The sequence below is a fragment of the Loxodonta africana genome, chromosome 3, assembly GCF_030014295.1.
Source record: "Loxodonta africana isolate mLoxAfr1 chromosome 3, mLoxAfr1.hap2, whole genome shotgun sequence".
Taxonomy (NCBI): Eukaryota; Metazoa; Chordata; class Mammalia; order Proboscidea; family Elephantidae; genus Loxodonta; species Loxodonta africana.
Window position 1 is genome coordinate 107,740,180 of NC_087344.1, and position 16,168 is coordinate 107,756,347.

The 16,168-nt window shown below is 36.0% G+C and overlaps 1 protein-coding gene across 1 annotated transcript in view; it reads right to left on the reverse strand.

Annotated features, from left to right (window-relative positions):
• Positions 1-16,168, reverse strand: part of DNAI4 (dynein axonemal intermediate chain 4) — a 108,452-nt gene that overhangs the window by 72,619 nt on the left and 19,665 nt on the right. Inside the window, exons 4-6 of the mRNA XM_003411142.3 lie at positions 9,916-10,100; positions 7,206-7,318; positions 5,567-5,723 (exon numbers count right to left, since the gene is read on the reverse strand). Of these exons, the coding sequence (XP_003411190.2) occupies positions 5,567-5,723; positions 7,206-7,318; positions 9,916-10,100 (455 nt within the window). The remainder of the gene's footprint in view (positions 1-5,566; positions 5,724-7,205; positions 7,319-9,915; positions 10,101-16,168) is intronic.

The following is a 16,168-nucleotide window of genomic DNA, read 5'->3' on the forward strand; positions in this document are numbered from 1 at the left end:
TTCTTTCTATGCTCTGAAATACCTTTAGCAGTAGTGGTGTTAACTGTTTTCTGAAAGTTTGGTAGAACTCTGCAGTGAAGCCATGCAGGCCAGGGCTTTTTTTTGTTGTTGGGAGTTTTTTTTTTTTTTTTTACCTTTTCAATCTCTTCTTTTGTTATGGGTTTTTTAGTTGTTCTACCTCTGTTTGTGGTAGTTTAGGTAGGTAGTGTTTTTCTAGGAATTCATCCATTTCCTCTAGGTTTTCAAATTTGTTAGAGTACAATTTTTCATAGTAATCTGATGTGATTCTTTTAATTTCAGTTGGGTCTGTTGTGATATTGCCCATCTCATTTCTTATCCTGGTTATTTGCTTCCTTTCCTGTTGTTTTTTTTTTTTTGTCAGTCTGGCCAATGGCTTATCAATTTTGTTAGTTTTTTCAAAGAACCACCTTTTGGTCTTGTTAACTTTTTCAATTCTCTAATTCATTTAATTCTGCTTTAATTTTTATTATTTGCTTTCTTTTGGTGCCTGAGGGTTTCTTTTGTTGCTCTCTTCCTATTTGTCAAGTTGTAGGGATAGTTCTTTGATTTTGGCCCTTTTTTCTTTTCGTATGTGTGCATTTATTGATATAAATTGACCTCTGAGCACTGCTTTCACTGTGTCCCGAAGGTGCTGATAGGAAGTGTTTTCATTCTCATTGGATTGTTTGAATTTCGTTATTCCATCCTTAATGTCTTCTATAACCCAGTGTTTTTTTGAGCAGGATATTGTTCATTTTCCAAGTATTTGATTTCTTTTCCCCGGTTTTTCTGTTATGGATTTCTACTGTTATGGCCTTATGGTCAGAGAAAATGATTTGTAATATTTCAATGTTTTGGATTCTGCAAAGGCTTGCTTTATGACCTAATATGTGGTCTATTCTAGAGAATGTTCCATGTGCACTAGAAAAGAAAGTACACTTTGCAGCTGTTGGGTACAGTGTTATGTGTATGTCTATGAGGTCAAGTTGGTTAATCGTGGCATTTAGATCTTCCATGTCCTTATTGAGCTTCTTACTGAATGTCCTGTCCTTCACCGAAAGTGGTGTGTTGAAGTCTCCTACTATTACTGTGGAGCTGTCTATCTCACTTTTCAGTGCTGACAGTTTGTTTTATGTACCTTGAAGCTCTGTCATTGGGTGCATAAATATTTAATATGGTTATAACTTCCTTGTAAATTGTCCCTTTAGTCATTATTTAGTGTCCTTCCTTATCCTTTGTGGCAGATTTAACTTAAAGTCTATTTTGTCAGAAATTAATATTGCCACTCCTGCTTTTTTTTGATTATTGTTTGCATGATATATTTTTTTTCTATCCTTTGAGTTTTAGTTTGTTTGTGTCTCTAAGTCTAAGGTGTGTCTCTTGTAGGCAGCACATAGCTGGATTATGTTTTTTTATCCAATCTTCAATTCTCTATCTCTTTATTGGTGCATTTACTCCATTTACATTCAGCATAATTATGGATAGATATGAGTGTAGTGCTGTCATTTTGATGCCTTTTTTGTGTGTTGTTGACAGTTTCATTTTTCCACTTATGTTTTTGTGTTGAGAAGTTTTTCTTTGTAAATTGTGTGTTCCCCTTTTTCATTATAGTTGAATTTGTTTTTGCTGAGTCTTTATGTTTATCTTGGTTTTTATTTTGAACTATGGGATTGTTAGTCTTCTTTGTGGTTACCTTAATATTTACCCCTATTCTTCTACGTATAAACCTAACTTGAATCTCCCTGCATTGCCTTGATTTCCTGTCCATATGGAAGATTTATGCCTATTTTATTTAGTCCCTCTTTATTGATTATTGTCATCTTTTACATAATGACGTCAGTGATTCCCTGTTTTATGCATTTTTTTATCTTATTTTATTTTCATGATTTCCCTATCTGAGTTGATATCAGGATGCTCTGTTCTGTGTCCTAGTGTTGTGTTAATATCTGATATTATTGATTTTCTAACCAGAGAATTCCCTTCAGTATTTATTGTGGTTTTGGTTTGGTTTTTGCAAATTCCCTAAGCTTGTGTTTATCTGTAAATGACTTAATTTCACCTTCATATTTGAGAGACAGTTTTGCTGGATATATGATTCTTGGCTGGCAATTTTTCTCCTTCAGTGCTCTATATATGTCATCCCATGCCTTCTTGCCTACATGGTTTCTGCCAAATAGTCCAAACTTATTGATTCTCCTTTGTAGGTGACTTTTTGCTTGTCCCTGGCTGCTCTTAAAATTTTCTCTTTATCTGTGGTTTTGGCAATTTAGATGATATGTCTTTGTGACTTTCTTTTGTAATCTACCTTGTATGGGGTTCAGTGAGCATCCTGGATAGATATCCTTTAATCTTTCACAATGTCAGGAAAGTTTTCTGCCAACAAATCTTCAACAATTCTCTCGGTATTTACTGTTATCCCTCCCTCCCTGTTCTGGTATTCCAATCACTCGCAAGTTATTTTTCTTGATAGAGTCCCACAGGGTTCTTAGTATTTCTTCTTCTTTTTTTAATTCTTTTGTCTAATTTTTCTTCAAATATATTGGTGCCAAGTGCCTTATCCTCCATCTCCCCAATTCTGCATTCCAGTTCTTCAATTCCATTCCTCTGACTTCCTATTGAGTTGTCTAATTCTATGATTTTATTGTTAATCTTTTGAATTTCTGAATGTTGTCTCTCTATGGATTCTTGAAGCTTATTAAATTTTTTGTTATGTTCTTGAATAATCTTTTTAATTTCTTCAACTGTTTCATTTGTGTGTTCCTTAGCTTTTTCTGTATATTACGTGATTTTGTTCCTGATGTTGTTCCTGACCTCTTGAAGCATTCTGTATATTACTCTTCTGTATTCTACATCTGGCAATTCCAGGAATATATCTGCATTCGGGAGAGTCCTTGATTCTCTGTTTTGGGAGTTTATAGAAGCAATCATGGTCTTCTTCTTTATGTGACTTGATATCAACTGCTGTCTCCGAGTTATCTATAAGTTATTGTAGTAATTTATGTTTGCTCACTGTGTCCTGTCTTCTCACTTTGTTTTGTTTCAGTATACCCAAATAGGCTACTAGAGTGCACTAACTTGATTACTGGAGCCTTGAAACACTAATGTCCTGTTACCAGGTGGTGAGAGCTGTTACCAGGTATATGAGCCTATGAGTCCATTCACGATTCTTGTATAGATTCAGCTCAGGTGTCCTGATAGTTGGTCACCTAGTGTGTGGTGTAGGCTCTCACCTACTATCTTAGAGGAGTAGTGGTGATGGTTGTATGCACTGGTTTCTGGCAGCAGCAGGGGGTCACGCTCTGAGGAGGGCAGAGTGCTAACAGTCTTCCCCCAAGTGTCAGTGAGGAAGGAGTATCTCTGTTCTCTAGAGTGCTTTGGTGGGGGGGCTCCGCAGCTGTACCATAGGCACCCAATGCTTATACCTGTAAAGAGTGGTAGGCACCACTGTCCTCAGACCCTTTTCACAGGTGGCTAGGTGGTGTGGATGGAGCCTCAGCCCTCAGGTCCCTGCCGTGGGTAGACGAGGGCTCTGTTTAACAGGTAGAGTGGTATCAGACCTCCAAAACCTGCCTCTCTACCACACAGTTGAAACAATTACAATCAGACCTCTAACAGATCACCTTTGCATTATAATAGCTACCTGGTTCCATGTCGGGGTAAAACCCAAAGTCTGTGGATCGCTTATGACTGGACTGGTGCCACTTCTCTTCTGAGCTTCCAGTTTAGGGGAATCAGGAAAGTATTCCCCTCCACCCTGTTTGTTAATTTCCTCCTTCTCCTAGGCCAGGAGAATGGGTCAGAGAGAGCAGCACGTTCTATCTCAGGCCCAGGGAATTCAAATGCTAATGAAGCCGGCTGGGGTACAGCAGGGAGGGATCAGATAGCTAGCAGAGAGTACTTTCAGAAGAAGGAGCTATTAAATGTGCAGTAAATTAGACAAAATGCTGTTTTATCTCAGATTCCAGAGGTGTGTGTAGCCTGTGTGCGCTGGCTGAGTCCCCACTGAGATTGCCCCAGGGGGTTAGGGCTGCATCTCTCATTTGCCTTCTTTCGGTGAAGCAGCTTTTTCCTAAACCCCACAGCCAGATCCATGACCATCACACCAGGGGATTGGGATGCCAGCACTTCATTTGCCTTTTTCCACTGAAGCAGCCACTTCCTAAACTCCGCAGGGAGCCCCGTTGAAGACACACCATAGGGTCAGGGGTGTGCCACTCTGCGTGCCTTCTTTCAGTGAATCTGCTGTGACTCAGGAAGCTACCATCACCCCCCGTGCATTCACAGCAAAGAATGGCACCAAGGAAATGGAGATGAGGTGCTCCGCAGGATCAGCAACTCAGCGGAGCTTCTGCATGGTCCCTCGCTCCTGTCACTCAGGTCTCTTCCTTAGTTCTGTGTTTGATGCTCAGCGTTCATAGATTGTCATATACGTGATCGATTCACTTGTTTTTTTCGGTCTTTGTTGCAAGAGGGTTCAGTGGAAGCTTCTGACTAGTTAGACATCTTGGCCCTGCCTCCTTGATAGTTTTTTTAATGTTAATCATATTTTAACTTTTTCATTTGTTTAACATTATTAAAAGAAATATTAAATTTCTTTTACTATTTCACCCACATTTTATATTCTAAATCTGATACCATTGTCCTCAGTTCTCAGAGTCTAGATCTACGGTTTGTTCTTTCTGTTTACTCTCATTCATAATGCCTTGTTTCTTTATTGGTTTGGTGTCTTTTTACCAAACTCTGTCTGAAGGAACCTTAACAGCCTAAACTGTGCATATTTTCCTCCAGAGATTTGTGTTTGTTTCTGATAATAGCCAGGAGATCCTACTGACCCAGGACCACTTAACAGCCATTTGAGGGTCCTTGTTTGATACAGGAATCTCTCTTTCAGCTCCATGAATCTGTGGAGGACCTAAGACTTACTTGTGGCTTCCAGATCCCTGTGTTAATATTTACATTTGCTCCCAGCACAAGCCCTCCAGTGTATATATTTTGCTTTACATTTTATAGTAGATAATTCTTGCTTTTTTTATACTTTAGTAGGGATAATGCCCCCAAAATTTGGTAGACTCTTTTAGTGCTGTGAATCATATCCAAATGATATTTGATGCTAAGTAACTGAATGCTTATATTAATAATCTATTTATATTCATTAATAAAGAGAAATAGAAAAATCTGCTCTAAAACAATGAATTACATTATTTCCCCATATTTCCCCTTCTTAAGTTTCAAATATAAAAAGTCAGTTTTCTTTAAAAATTGATAATTTTTATATGTGTAAAAGAAAATTAAAACTTATATAGAGATTTGTTAACTTCCTTTACTTCTTTTGTTATTTGCCTTATTAGTTCATCTACCTTTTTAAGAATATGTAAAAGCTATGGCCTTTTCCTCTAGAAAAATGCAATATAGCATAAACACGTAACTTTACATATACTTTCACTGGGCACATAACCACCAATGTCTATCTAGGACTCCCAAAGAACTTTTCACAGAAACAAGAATAAGAACCCCTGATTTAGCATTTAAACTACAAAAGCAATGTAGACAATTGAGCCATACTTACTTTACTTTCTCAGCTTCTTCAGATTCTACAGAGACCATGACTGTTGGCAGGTCAAAAAATCTCAAAGTTTCTGTCTCTGTGAGTATTATCTCTATATTTTTCTCCAAGTCTTCTTTTGTTACAATTTTTTCAGGTGTTGTTCTCACAACTCGTAAATCTAAAAGACATGACTTAATAAAAATCATTTACTAATAGTTATTTTCAATTTGTCTTTTTCCTCTTAGTCACAGAAATGCTATGATGGGTCATACATTTCAGGTGGCTTTAGATAGTTAAGATGAAAATGGAGATATATAGACCAGGAAAGGCTGCTGTGAAAGCTTTTACTTTCCCGATAAATGAGGAGGATGTGACCTGTTCTACTCCCTTTATCCTTCTTTCTGCCTTTAATGTGGAAATAATGTCCAGAGCTGGGAAAGATACTTTGAGATCGTGAGGCAAGAAGCAAGAAGAAAAGGCATATGAAAAGAAAACAGCAGACTGCCAATCCAGAATGTGATATAATTGAGTGAAAAAAATCAAAACCAAAAACTGTCTGCTTTTTAACTTCTTTTAATGTGAGAAAAATAAATATTTGTGTAAGCTAATGTTGGTTGGATAGTCTATTACTTGATAAAAGAATTCCTATCTATTACATGTCCTAGCACCAAAAAGAACCAAAAACCAAACCAAACCAATCCCAGGTCAGTCGAGTCAATTCCGACTCATAGCAACCCTGTAGTGATCCTATAGGACAGAGTAGAACTGCCCCATAGAGTTTCCAAGGAGTGCCTGGTGGATCTGAACTGCCGAAGCTTTGGTTAGGAGCCATAGCACTTAACCACTACGCCACCAGTGTCCCCACCAAAAAGAAGGGTTCAATAAATATCAATTTTCCCACCTTATCAATATGTTCAGCAATCCCTCATTATCATCTCAAATAAAAAATATCCTTAGTGTACTCTGAGGCAAATGATCCTCAAGCAATTACCTATTTCTTCCAGTACTTTTAATTTTTTTATTGTGGTAAGAATATATATAACAAAACATTTGCCAACGGATAATGCTGATGGTTACACAACATGATGAACGTTACTGAATTGTACCTGTAAAAAATGTTGAAATTTCCAGCACTTTTGATCATCCATTACTTCCTTGTTCTTGTTGCTTCACTTTCATAATCCTTTGTATTGCCTCACATTTTACTCTCTGCCTATAATGGGCTTCCCTACTTCTTGCAACAAATTCCTAGTCATCTTAAATCACTTTATTCAAAAGTCAGTCATGTTCTCTATGAATTCTTTCCCTTTTTCCAGTTCAGAGGAGTTAATCATTCATTTCTAAATGCTCCCAGACATCTTGGATATGTCTTACTACGACGTCGATCACACTGCATCAGAATTATTTGTCTCCCTAGTTACAAGTTGAGCTCTTTTAAAACAGGGCCAGTGATTCCTGAGGCTGGCTGTGCTAACCAAAAGAGTCATTCTGAGAACTTTAAAAAAATATATACATACTCCCCTAGTAAGTCTCATGTAGCTACTCCATAGGCCAGTATTTTGAAATCATTACCATAGGTCTTTTATCTGAAGTACCAGACATAATATTTTCTAAATAGATAATGGACTGTTACTGAAATAAATCAGTGTATTTTCTTTACCTGTATAACTAACCAATCTTTCTCGTTTATAGGATGGTTCTTCCAGGTCTTCTGCTATTGATTCAGTCGTTGATACACTTGATTTGGAAATAGTACTGCTTCCTAAAGCTGACCTTTAATAATGAATAACATTACTCATTTATTTAGATGTCCTTATACACAATTTAAAAATAAGTTAAAACACATTCCGATGAAGAAATCAAATATACTGCAATCATATCAGAATAAATACTATTATCAGATAGTATACTATTATCATACTAGAATAAAATTTTCTAAACATTATTTTTAATGTTCTTTAAATAGTCACTTTTAATACATTTAGAGATAAGTAAGACATGTCAAACTTATGCTTAAAGTCCTTCAATGGATTCCTAATATATTTAGGATAAAATCTAAAATCTTATGATAAAATCCAAATACAGCCCACTTACGCATTCTCCTTGTTACCACTCTTCCCTTTGTTCTTTTGCTCTAACTACATTGCCTTTTGTTTTTGAAAGTTCTTCAAACTTGAGAAGCTCTTCCTCTCTTCCTTCAGGACTGTGGCTGGAACATTCGTCCTTTCATTTTTTACCTGGTTTCTGCTCATTCTTCAAATCCCATTTTTATAAATTTTATAAAAGTTCTCCCAAGATTTAATTTTTTTTTTAAATCTGTCTACTAAGCAGGAAATCAAATCTTTGAAGAGGCCAAAAATAATTTCCTTAAACATATGAATTTAACGTTACTCCATGACACTGTGTATTTGTTTTTTTCTATTTATAATCCCAACCGCCTTCTCAAAAGGGTGGATCCTGTTTAGTGGATGATCCTTTTGTTTTGCAGAACACTCCCTTGGCTTGTGTATGTAAGTTTGCAGGCAGGCTCTAGAGCTGAATATAATTTCTCTGTATTATAAAACAGAGATAAGTCAAACCCTAGGAGAACAGAGATTTGCACGAGAGAATAGCGAAAAAAAGAAAAGCCATACCTTCCCATAAATTGCCACATAAAAGAAACTTTGAAGGAAAAAAAAAGGTGTAATTGGAATTTGCAGTGGTTACCTGTGAGGTGTATGATAGAAGCCACAATTTTTGGTTCGTCAGGAAATCTTCAGTAAAATCTATATTGTTCACAAATATGTGATGTGAGCGTAGGAGAACTCTTAAGATTTGCAGAACTCTCAATCTAATTTAAGAAATGAGAGGAACCAGAGATAGCACACTAGGATGACAGAGTGGAGCTGGGAGACTGGCAACAAATGACATCTGACAGAAATGACCCCAAAATTATATGAGGAATTTGGTATAAGGGGAGGACCCTAGCTGAAGCCTGAGAACAAATCTCATATTAAAAAATCAGTTTTTCTCTCCTGTGCTTAACCTTTAACCCAAACCCCAGCTTAACCTTTAGTCACCCTTAAAAATAAACCCTGAAGGAAATATTTTTCTCTACGGTTAAGCAGAAGCAGGATGCTGCAGCCTGTTCCCAGAGGGTCTTGACATACAGCATTATCAAAAAATCTCCTTTACAATGGGCCCCCAGAAAAGACATGCTTGAAAAAGCAGTTTAAAAGCAAGTTTCCAGAAAAACATGTCCTTGATTCCCCATGCACCTCCCTACATGCAAGTACCCCTGCAATCTAAGGTAAGGCACCAATCACCGAAGTCCACCTATGTTACCCTTCAATCACTGACAAGGCCCCGCTCTGAGAAACTCTGCCTCTAACTTCCCCGATTGCCTGAAAAACAATCAGAACATTGTAAAAACCTTTGTTCTTTGTCTAAACTCAATAAACAAGTTTATGTGATTATCATGCCTCAGACTTGGTAGTTTCATTTTCATGAGCCATATAGTTTCCAGTTCAAACTGATTTTTAAGCCTTAATAAATATCTTTACTTTACTTCCATTGGACTACAATGGAAATAAAATGTGGATTACACCTCAACATAAAACAAAAATCCTTACAACTGGACCAATAAGCAACATCATGATAAGCGGATAAAAGATATTGAAGGTGTCAAGGATTTCATTTGACTTAGACCCGCAACCAACCCCCATGGAAGCAGCAGTCAAGAAATCAAACGGCATATTGTCTTAGACAAATCCGCTGCAAAAGACCTCTTTCGAGTGTTAAAAAAATCAAAGGTGTCACTCTGAGGAATAGGGTGTGCCTGACTCAAGCCATGGTATTTTCAATCGCCGCATAAGCGTGTGAAAGCTGGACAATGAAAAAGGAAGACCTAAGAAGAGCTGATGCCTTTGAATTATGGGCACTGGCAAAGAATACTGAATATACCATGGACTGCCAGAAGAAAGAACCAATCTGTCTTGAAGAAGCACAGCCAGAATGCTCCTTAGAAGCAAGAATGGCAAGACTTCGTCTCACGACGTACTTTGGATATGTTATCAGAAGAGACCAGTTCCCTGGAGAAGGACAACATGCTTGGTAAAGTAGAGGGTCAACGAAAGAGAGGACCCTCAACGAGATGGATTGACACAGTAGTTGCAACGATGGGCTCAAGCATAGCAAGGATTGTGAGGGTGGCAAGGGACCAGGCAGTGTTTCGTTCTGTTGTATACAGAGTCGCTATGAGTCACGGCTGATTCAATGGCATCTAACAACAAGGAGTTTTCTTACCATCAATACATCTAAGTTACACATATGCAATTTAAATGTAAAGACAACAAATACGATAAAAAGAACTATCCAACAGTATACTTTACCTTGTAAACTGTCCTAATAAACTAGGATTTATTGTATTCTGATAAAGGCTATAGGAAGATATAAATTCTGATCCAAGTGATCCTTCTTGTGATGTCAGTATTTTATTTGGCTTTGTTGTAACAGTATGTGGATCTGGATGGTAAAGAGGCCGGGGAGTCACATCAACTCCATTTACATCAATCACCTGTAGAAAATGGTTATTTAAAATGAAATGAAAAAGATGGGTTTTCTGAATAATAGTTCCTATGAAACAAAAATAAATATGGTAGAAAGGAGATAAATATATTCCTGGGATAGGATAAATATAAAAAATTGAATGACATAAGATTTTATGCTTAAAATGTTTCTTAACTACACATACATTTTTTAAGTCTTATTCATGTTTTACCTGTATAAAAGTAATATATATTCATTACATATATTTATTTCAGGAAAATTCGGAAAGGTAGAATGATAATTCATCCAAAATATCAATACTTTGGTGCACTTAATTTTGTATGTATAAGCTTTAAAAATATTTTTCACTTAACATTTTATTAGTAAATATTTCCCAAATTATTACATGTTTTTGGTTTATTTCATTTTAGCTTATTTTTAACCCTTTCTAATTATGAAATTTAACATAACACAGAAATGTAATTAAAATAATTACATACTTCAATAGTATAAAGCAAATGTTCTTATTAACTACCACTAAAGCTTAAAATTAGAATATTGATAGCAATTCCAGGAGCCACGCTCTGGCCTTTGCCCTTCTGCATCACAGTTTTTTCCTCCCCCAGTGGTAACCACCAACTTGACTTTGGTAATCATTTTTCTTTTCTATAGTTTTGTCAAATCTGCATTCCTAAACAATATAGTTTCATTTGTCAAAATATGTGTTGAAGTAAAATATACATACAGAAATGTGCACATACCATAAATGTACAGCTTGATAAATTTGACAAACTGAACACACCCTGATATTCGACATCCAAACTTAGAAACAGAACATCAGCAGCAGCATCCCAGAAGTTCCCTTCATGAGAGTCACTACCTATCTCTACCAAAGGCAACAATTATGACGTCATGGATTAGCTTTGCCTGTTTTTGAACTTCATTTAAATGGAATCAGACATGTGTACTCTTTGGTATCTAGTTTCTTTTTCTCAACATTCTGTGTGTCAGATTCATTCATCCACATTAAATGTAGTTGTACAGCATTCGGCTGTGTGATTGTATCTCATTTTTATTTACCTGTTTTACTATTTATGGAGTCCCTGGGTGGTGCAAATGGTTAAATGCTCTTGGCTGTTAACCAAAAGGACCTCAGAAGAAAGTCCTGGCAATCTACTTCTGAAAAGCCAACCATTGAAAACTCTATAGAGCACAGCTCTACTCTGACACCCATGGGGTTACCAGGAATTGGAATTGACTCAGTGGCAACTGTTTGTTTGTTTTACTATTGGTAGGCATTCCTATAGTTTCCACCTTCTTTTGGATGTTACAAATGGTGCTGTTATGAATGTTGTTGTATGTGTGTTTTGCTGACTATATTGTATGCATTTACATTGGGTATATACCTAAGAGTGTGATTTCTGGGTAATGGACTATGCATATGTTCACTTTACCAGATAACTGGTGGAAAGTTTTCCCAAGTGGTTCCCAGCAGCGTATGAGAGCTTTGGTTTCTCCACATTTTTGCCAACACATGGTATTTTCCATGTGTGTCCACATAATTTAGTTTTGCCTATTTTTTAAATAGTCATATATTCTTTCATCCCTGGCATTTTTTGTTCAATAATATGTTTTTACATTTTTCCACGTTGTTGTATATACAGTACTTCATTTATTTATTCGTGGTTGTAAGTAGCATATTTTATTTACAGATTTTACTTTTACTGGATATTTTAGTTTTTTCCAGTTTTGGCTATCATGAATATCACTACAAATTGTACAGAAGTATACACAAGCAACATCATGATAAATGGAGAAAACACGGAAGTTGTCAAGGATTTCATTTGACATGGATCCACAATGAATGTCCATGGAAAAGCAGTCAAGAAATCAAATGAGATATCGCATTGGGCAAACCTGCTGTGAAAGAGCAGATTTGCCCAATGCAAACTTTAAAGTATTGAAAAGCAAAGATGTCACTTTAAGGACTAAGATGTGTCTGACTCAAGTCATGGTATTTTCAATTGCTTCATATGCATGTGAAAGCTGGACAATGAATAAAGAAGACCTAAGAAGAATTGATGCCTTTGAATTATGGTGTTCATGAAGAAAATTGAATATACCACAGACTGCCAGAAGAAGGAACAAATCTGTCTGGGAAGAAATACAGCCAAAATACTCCTTAGAAGCAAGGATGGCAAGACTCAGTCTCATGTACACTGGACATGTTATCAGGAGAGACCAGTCCCTGGAGAAGGACATCATGCTTGGTAGAGAGTCACCAAAAGTGAGGAAGACCCTCTACAAGATGGATTGACACAGTTGCTGCAACAATGGTCTCAAACATAGCAACGTTTGTTAGGATGGCACAGGACTGGGCAGTGTTTCATTCTGTTGTACATAGGGTTGCTATGAATTGGAAGCAAGCTGATGGTACCTAACACGCTGGTGTACATAAGCATGCATTTCTATAGGGGTGTACAGATACGGAATTGATGGACCAACTTGATTAGATAATACCAAACTGTTTTCCAAAGTGAGAATTAAAAATCTCCATGATCACTAGCAGTGTGTTGTTGCTTCGTAGTCTCATCAATCATCACTGTCAGATTTATAAATTTAAGCCAGTCTGGTACAGGTGTAGTGGCATCTCATTTTAGTTTTAATCTCCATAAAGTTGAACTCTTTTTCATATACTTACTCCCCATTTTTATTTTCCTTTCTTGGTGGGTGGATTCCCCATTCAAGTCCTTTACACGTTTTTCTATTGGGTTGTCTTTTTCCTATTGATAATGTAATTCATTAAATATTCTGAATATAAAAATGAATTTTATGTGTTGCAAATTTTCTTTAATGTCTTTCGATGAATAAAAGTTCTTATGCAGAAGTTTCAATGTAGTCAAATTTATCATCTCTTCCTTTACAGTTAGTGCTTTAGATGTCTCATTTAGGAAACCATTCTCAATCTCGAAGTCATATATTCTATACTGTATTATCTTCTACAGAGGTTTATCATATTGCTTTTCATGTTTGGAAACCCTGGTGGCATAGTGGTTAAGTGCTATGGCTACTAACCAAAGGGTCGGAAGTTCGAATCCGCCAGGAGCTCCTTGGAAACTCTATGGGGCAGTTCTACTCTGTCCTATAGGGTTGCTCTGAGTCGGAATCGACTCCACGGCACTGAGTTTGTTTTTTTGGTTTTTTCATGTTTAGTTCTATAATATACCTGGAGTTGAGTTTTGTGTACAGTATGAGGAAAGAATCCTATATATATATATTTTAATAATTTTTATTGTGCTTTAAGTGAAAGTTTACAAATCAAGTCAGTCTCTCACACAAGAATCCTATATATTTTTATTATGTATGGATACCCAATAGTCTCAACATCATTTAAAAAAAACCTTGTCCCTTCCCCGTTACTCTGCAGTGCACATTTGTTATAAACCAAGCACTTCTACGTGCCTGGGTCATTGGTAGGCTGTCTGTCTACCCGTTGGCTAGTACTATGCCTTCTACTAACTTAGAATCTGTAAGAGCATGTCCTTCCATCATGTTTTTATTCAACAGTGTCTTGACTATCCTTTAGCATTTTCTTATCAATTTTAGGATTACCTTGACAAGTTCCTGAAAAAACATAATGAAAAAAACCTGTTGGAATTTTGACTGAAATTGCATAGAATCTAGAAATCAAAATTTGGGGGAGAACTGATATACTTGCAATACAAAGTCTTTCTCTGTGTGAACATTTATTCGGGTTTTCTTAAATGATTCTCAACAAAATTTTAGTTTTTAAAATAAGTTTGTGCATCTTTTGTATATTTATCCCCAAATACTTGACACATTTTAATGCTATTTTAGATGGCATCATTTTAAAAATGTGAAATTTTGAACTTTTTTTTTGGTGTATAAACATACAATTTCTTTTTTTTTTATTATTTGATATCCAATAACCCTGCTAAACTCTTTTATTAATTTGATAATTAATCAGTAGGAGATTTTGGATTTTATATGTAGGCAAGAGTGTCACCTACAAATATTAAAAGCTTTATTTCTTCCTTCCTAATTCTTATGCTGTATCTTTTTCTTGCCTTACTGAACTGGATAAGACTTCCAAGAATGTTGAATGGAAATAGCAATGGTACATATCCTTGTATTGTTTTAAATTTGTCACCATTAACTCTGATCATTGCTGTAGATTTTTATAGATACCCTAAATCAGATTAAGGAAGTTCCTTCTGATTCCCAGTTTCCTAAGAGGTTCTTAATCTTATCAAATACCTCCTGTATGTATTTAGATGATCATATGCTTTTTTTTCCTTAACAGTGCTAATGTTTTGAATTACCCTGATGGATTTTTAACACTAAACCCATCCTGATTTCTTGGTATAAATGCAACTTCCTCATGATTTATCATTCTTCCATTGTTATTAAATTTTATTTGCTAATATTTAATTTATGAGTTCTCCATCTGTTTCCAAGTGAGAATAACTTCTAATCTTTCTCACTGTTTTTCTCAGGTTTGGGGATCAAGGTTATGCTACCAAAAACAAACACCATAAACCAGTTGTAGTCTAGTTGATTCCAACTCATGGCAACCCCATGTGTGTCAGGGAACTGTGCTCTGTAGATTTTTAATGGCTGATTTTTTCAGAAGCGGATTGCCAGGACTTTCTCCCAAGATGCCTATGCGCAGACTCAAACCTCCATTCTTTTTGTTAGCAGCCTAGTGCTTTAACTGTTTGTACCACGCAGAGACCTCATTAAATGAGTTTTGGAGTATACCTGCTGTTTGTGTTCTGTTCTCATCCATATATGTTTGGTGTATCTCTCCAGTGAAACCATCTGGGCCTGGAGTTATCTTTGAGGGGAAGTTTTTACTCACATCAAATTATTTAATAACTTCCAATTTTCAATTTTTGCTTGTCCCTTAAAAAAAATGTCCCTTTAGGTAAGTTAAAATTTTTTAAAGAATTTTTTCACTTCATCTAAATTTTCAAAATGCAAAATTAGAATAAAATTAGATATAAAATGCGCCAAGTATCATTTAATGCCTGCAAGGTCTTAGTCATTCTTGATTTTGGTTATTTTTACCTTTTTTTAATTTGTATCACCATAGGTTTAAAAAGTTTATTGATCTTTTTCACAGAATTAAATTTTGACATTTTTGAGCTTCTTGATTGTTTGATTGTTTTGTATTGCATTGATTTCCGCTCTTCTCCATATTATTTACCTCCTTTCTTTGAGTTTATTTTTCTGTTCCTTTTCTAACTTCTCTAGATGGATACTTGGTTCATTAATTTTTAGTCTTTCATTTTTTCTAAATGAAGATTTAAGGCTATAAATTTCTCTCTAATGATTGCTTTAACTGAATCCCATAAGGTTCTATTTTAATATGCAGGTGTATTGAGGTAGAATTTACATACAATAAAATTCAATGAACTTTGCAAACTCATAACTGCTACCACAAATGTGCCTGTCCTATATTAAATCTCTTCCTCCCATTCCTTTGCAAATCCAAAATTGATTGGATTTCTGTCCCTATAGTTTTACCTTTTCAAGAACCTCATTTAAGTGAAATAATATTCTACGTAGCCTTTTCTGTTGACCTTTGTTATGAATTGAATTGTGTCTCCCCAAAATATGTTGAACTCCTGGTCCTGTGGATGGGATCTTGTTTGGGAACAGGGTTTTTCTTTTGTTATGTTAATGAGGGCATACCGGTATAGAATGGATCCTAAAACTAACCACTTCTGAGTTATAAAATGACCAAAATAGACACAGAGGCCATGTGATGATTGTTTACAAGCCAAAGAACCAAGGAACACTCAGGCCTACTTACTAGGAGGGCGTCAACAAGGCTGAGACCCTGATTTGGACTTTTAGCCTCCAAAACTGTAAGAAAATAATTTTCTTTTCCATAACAAATTATGGATAACATTGCAAAGAATGGGACTTCCAGAGCACTTAATTGTGGTCATGAGGAACCTCTGCATAGATCAAGAGGCAGTCATTCAGACAGAAAAAGGGGATACTGATTGGTTTAAAGTCAGGAAAGGTGTGTGTCAGGGTTGTATCCTTTCACCATAGCTATTCAAT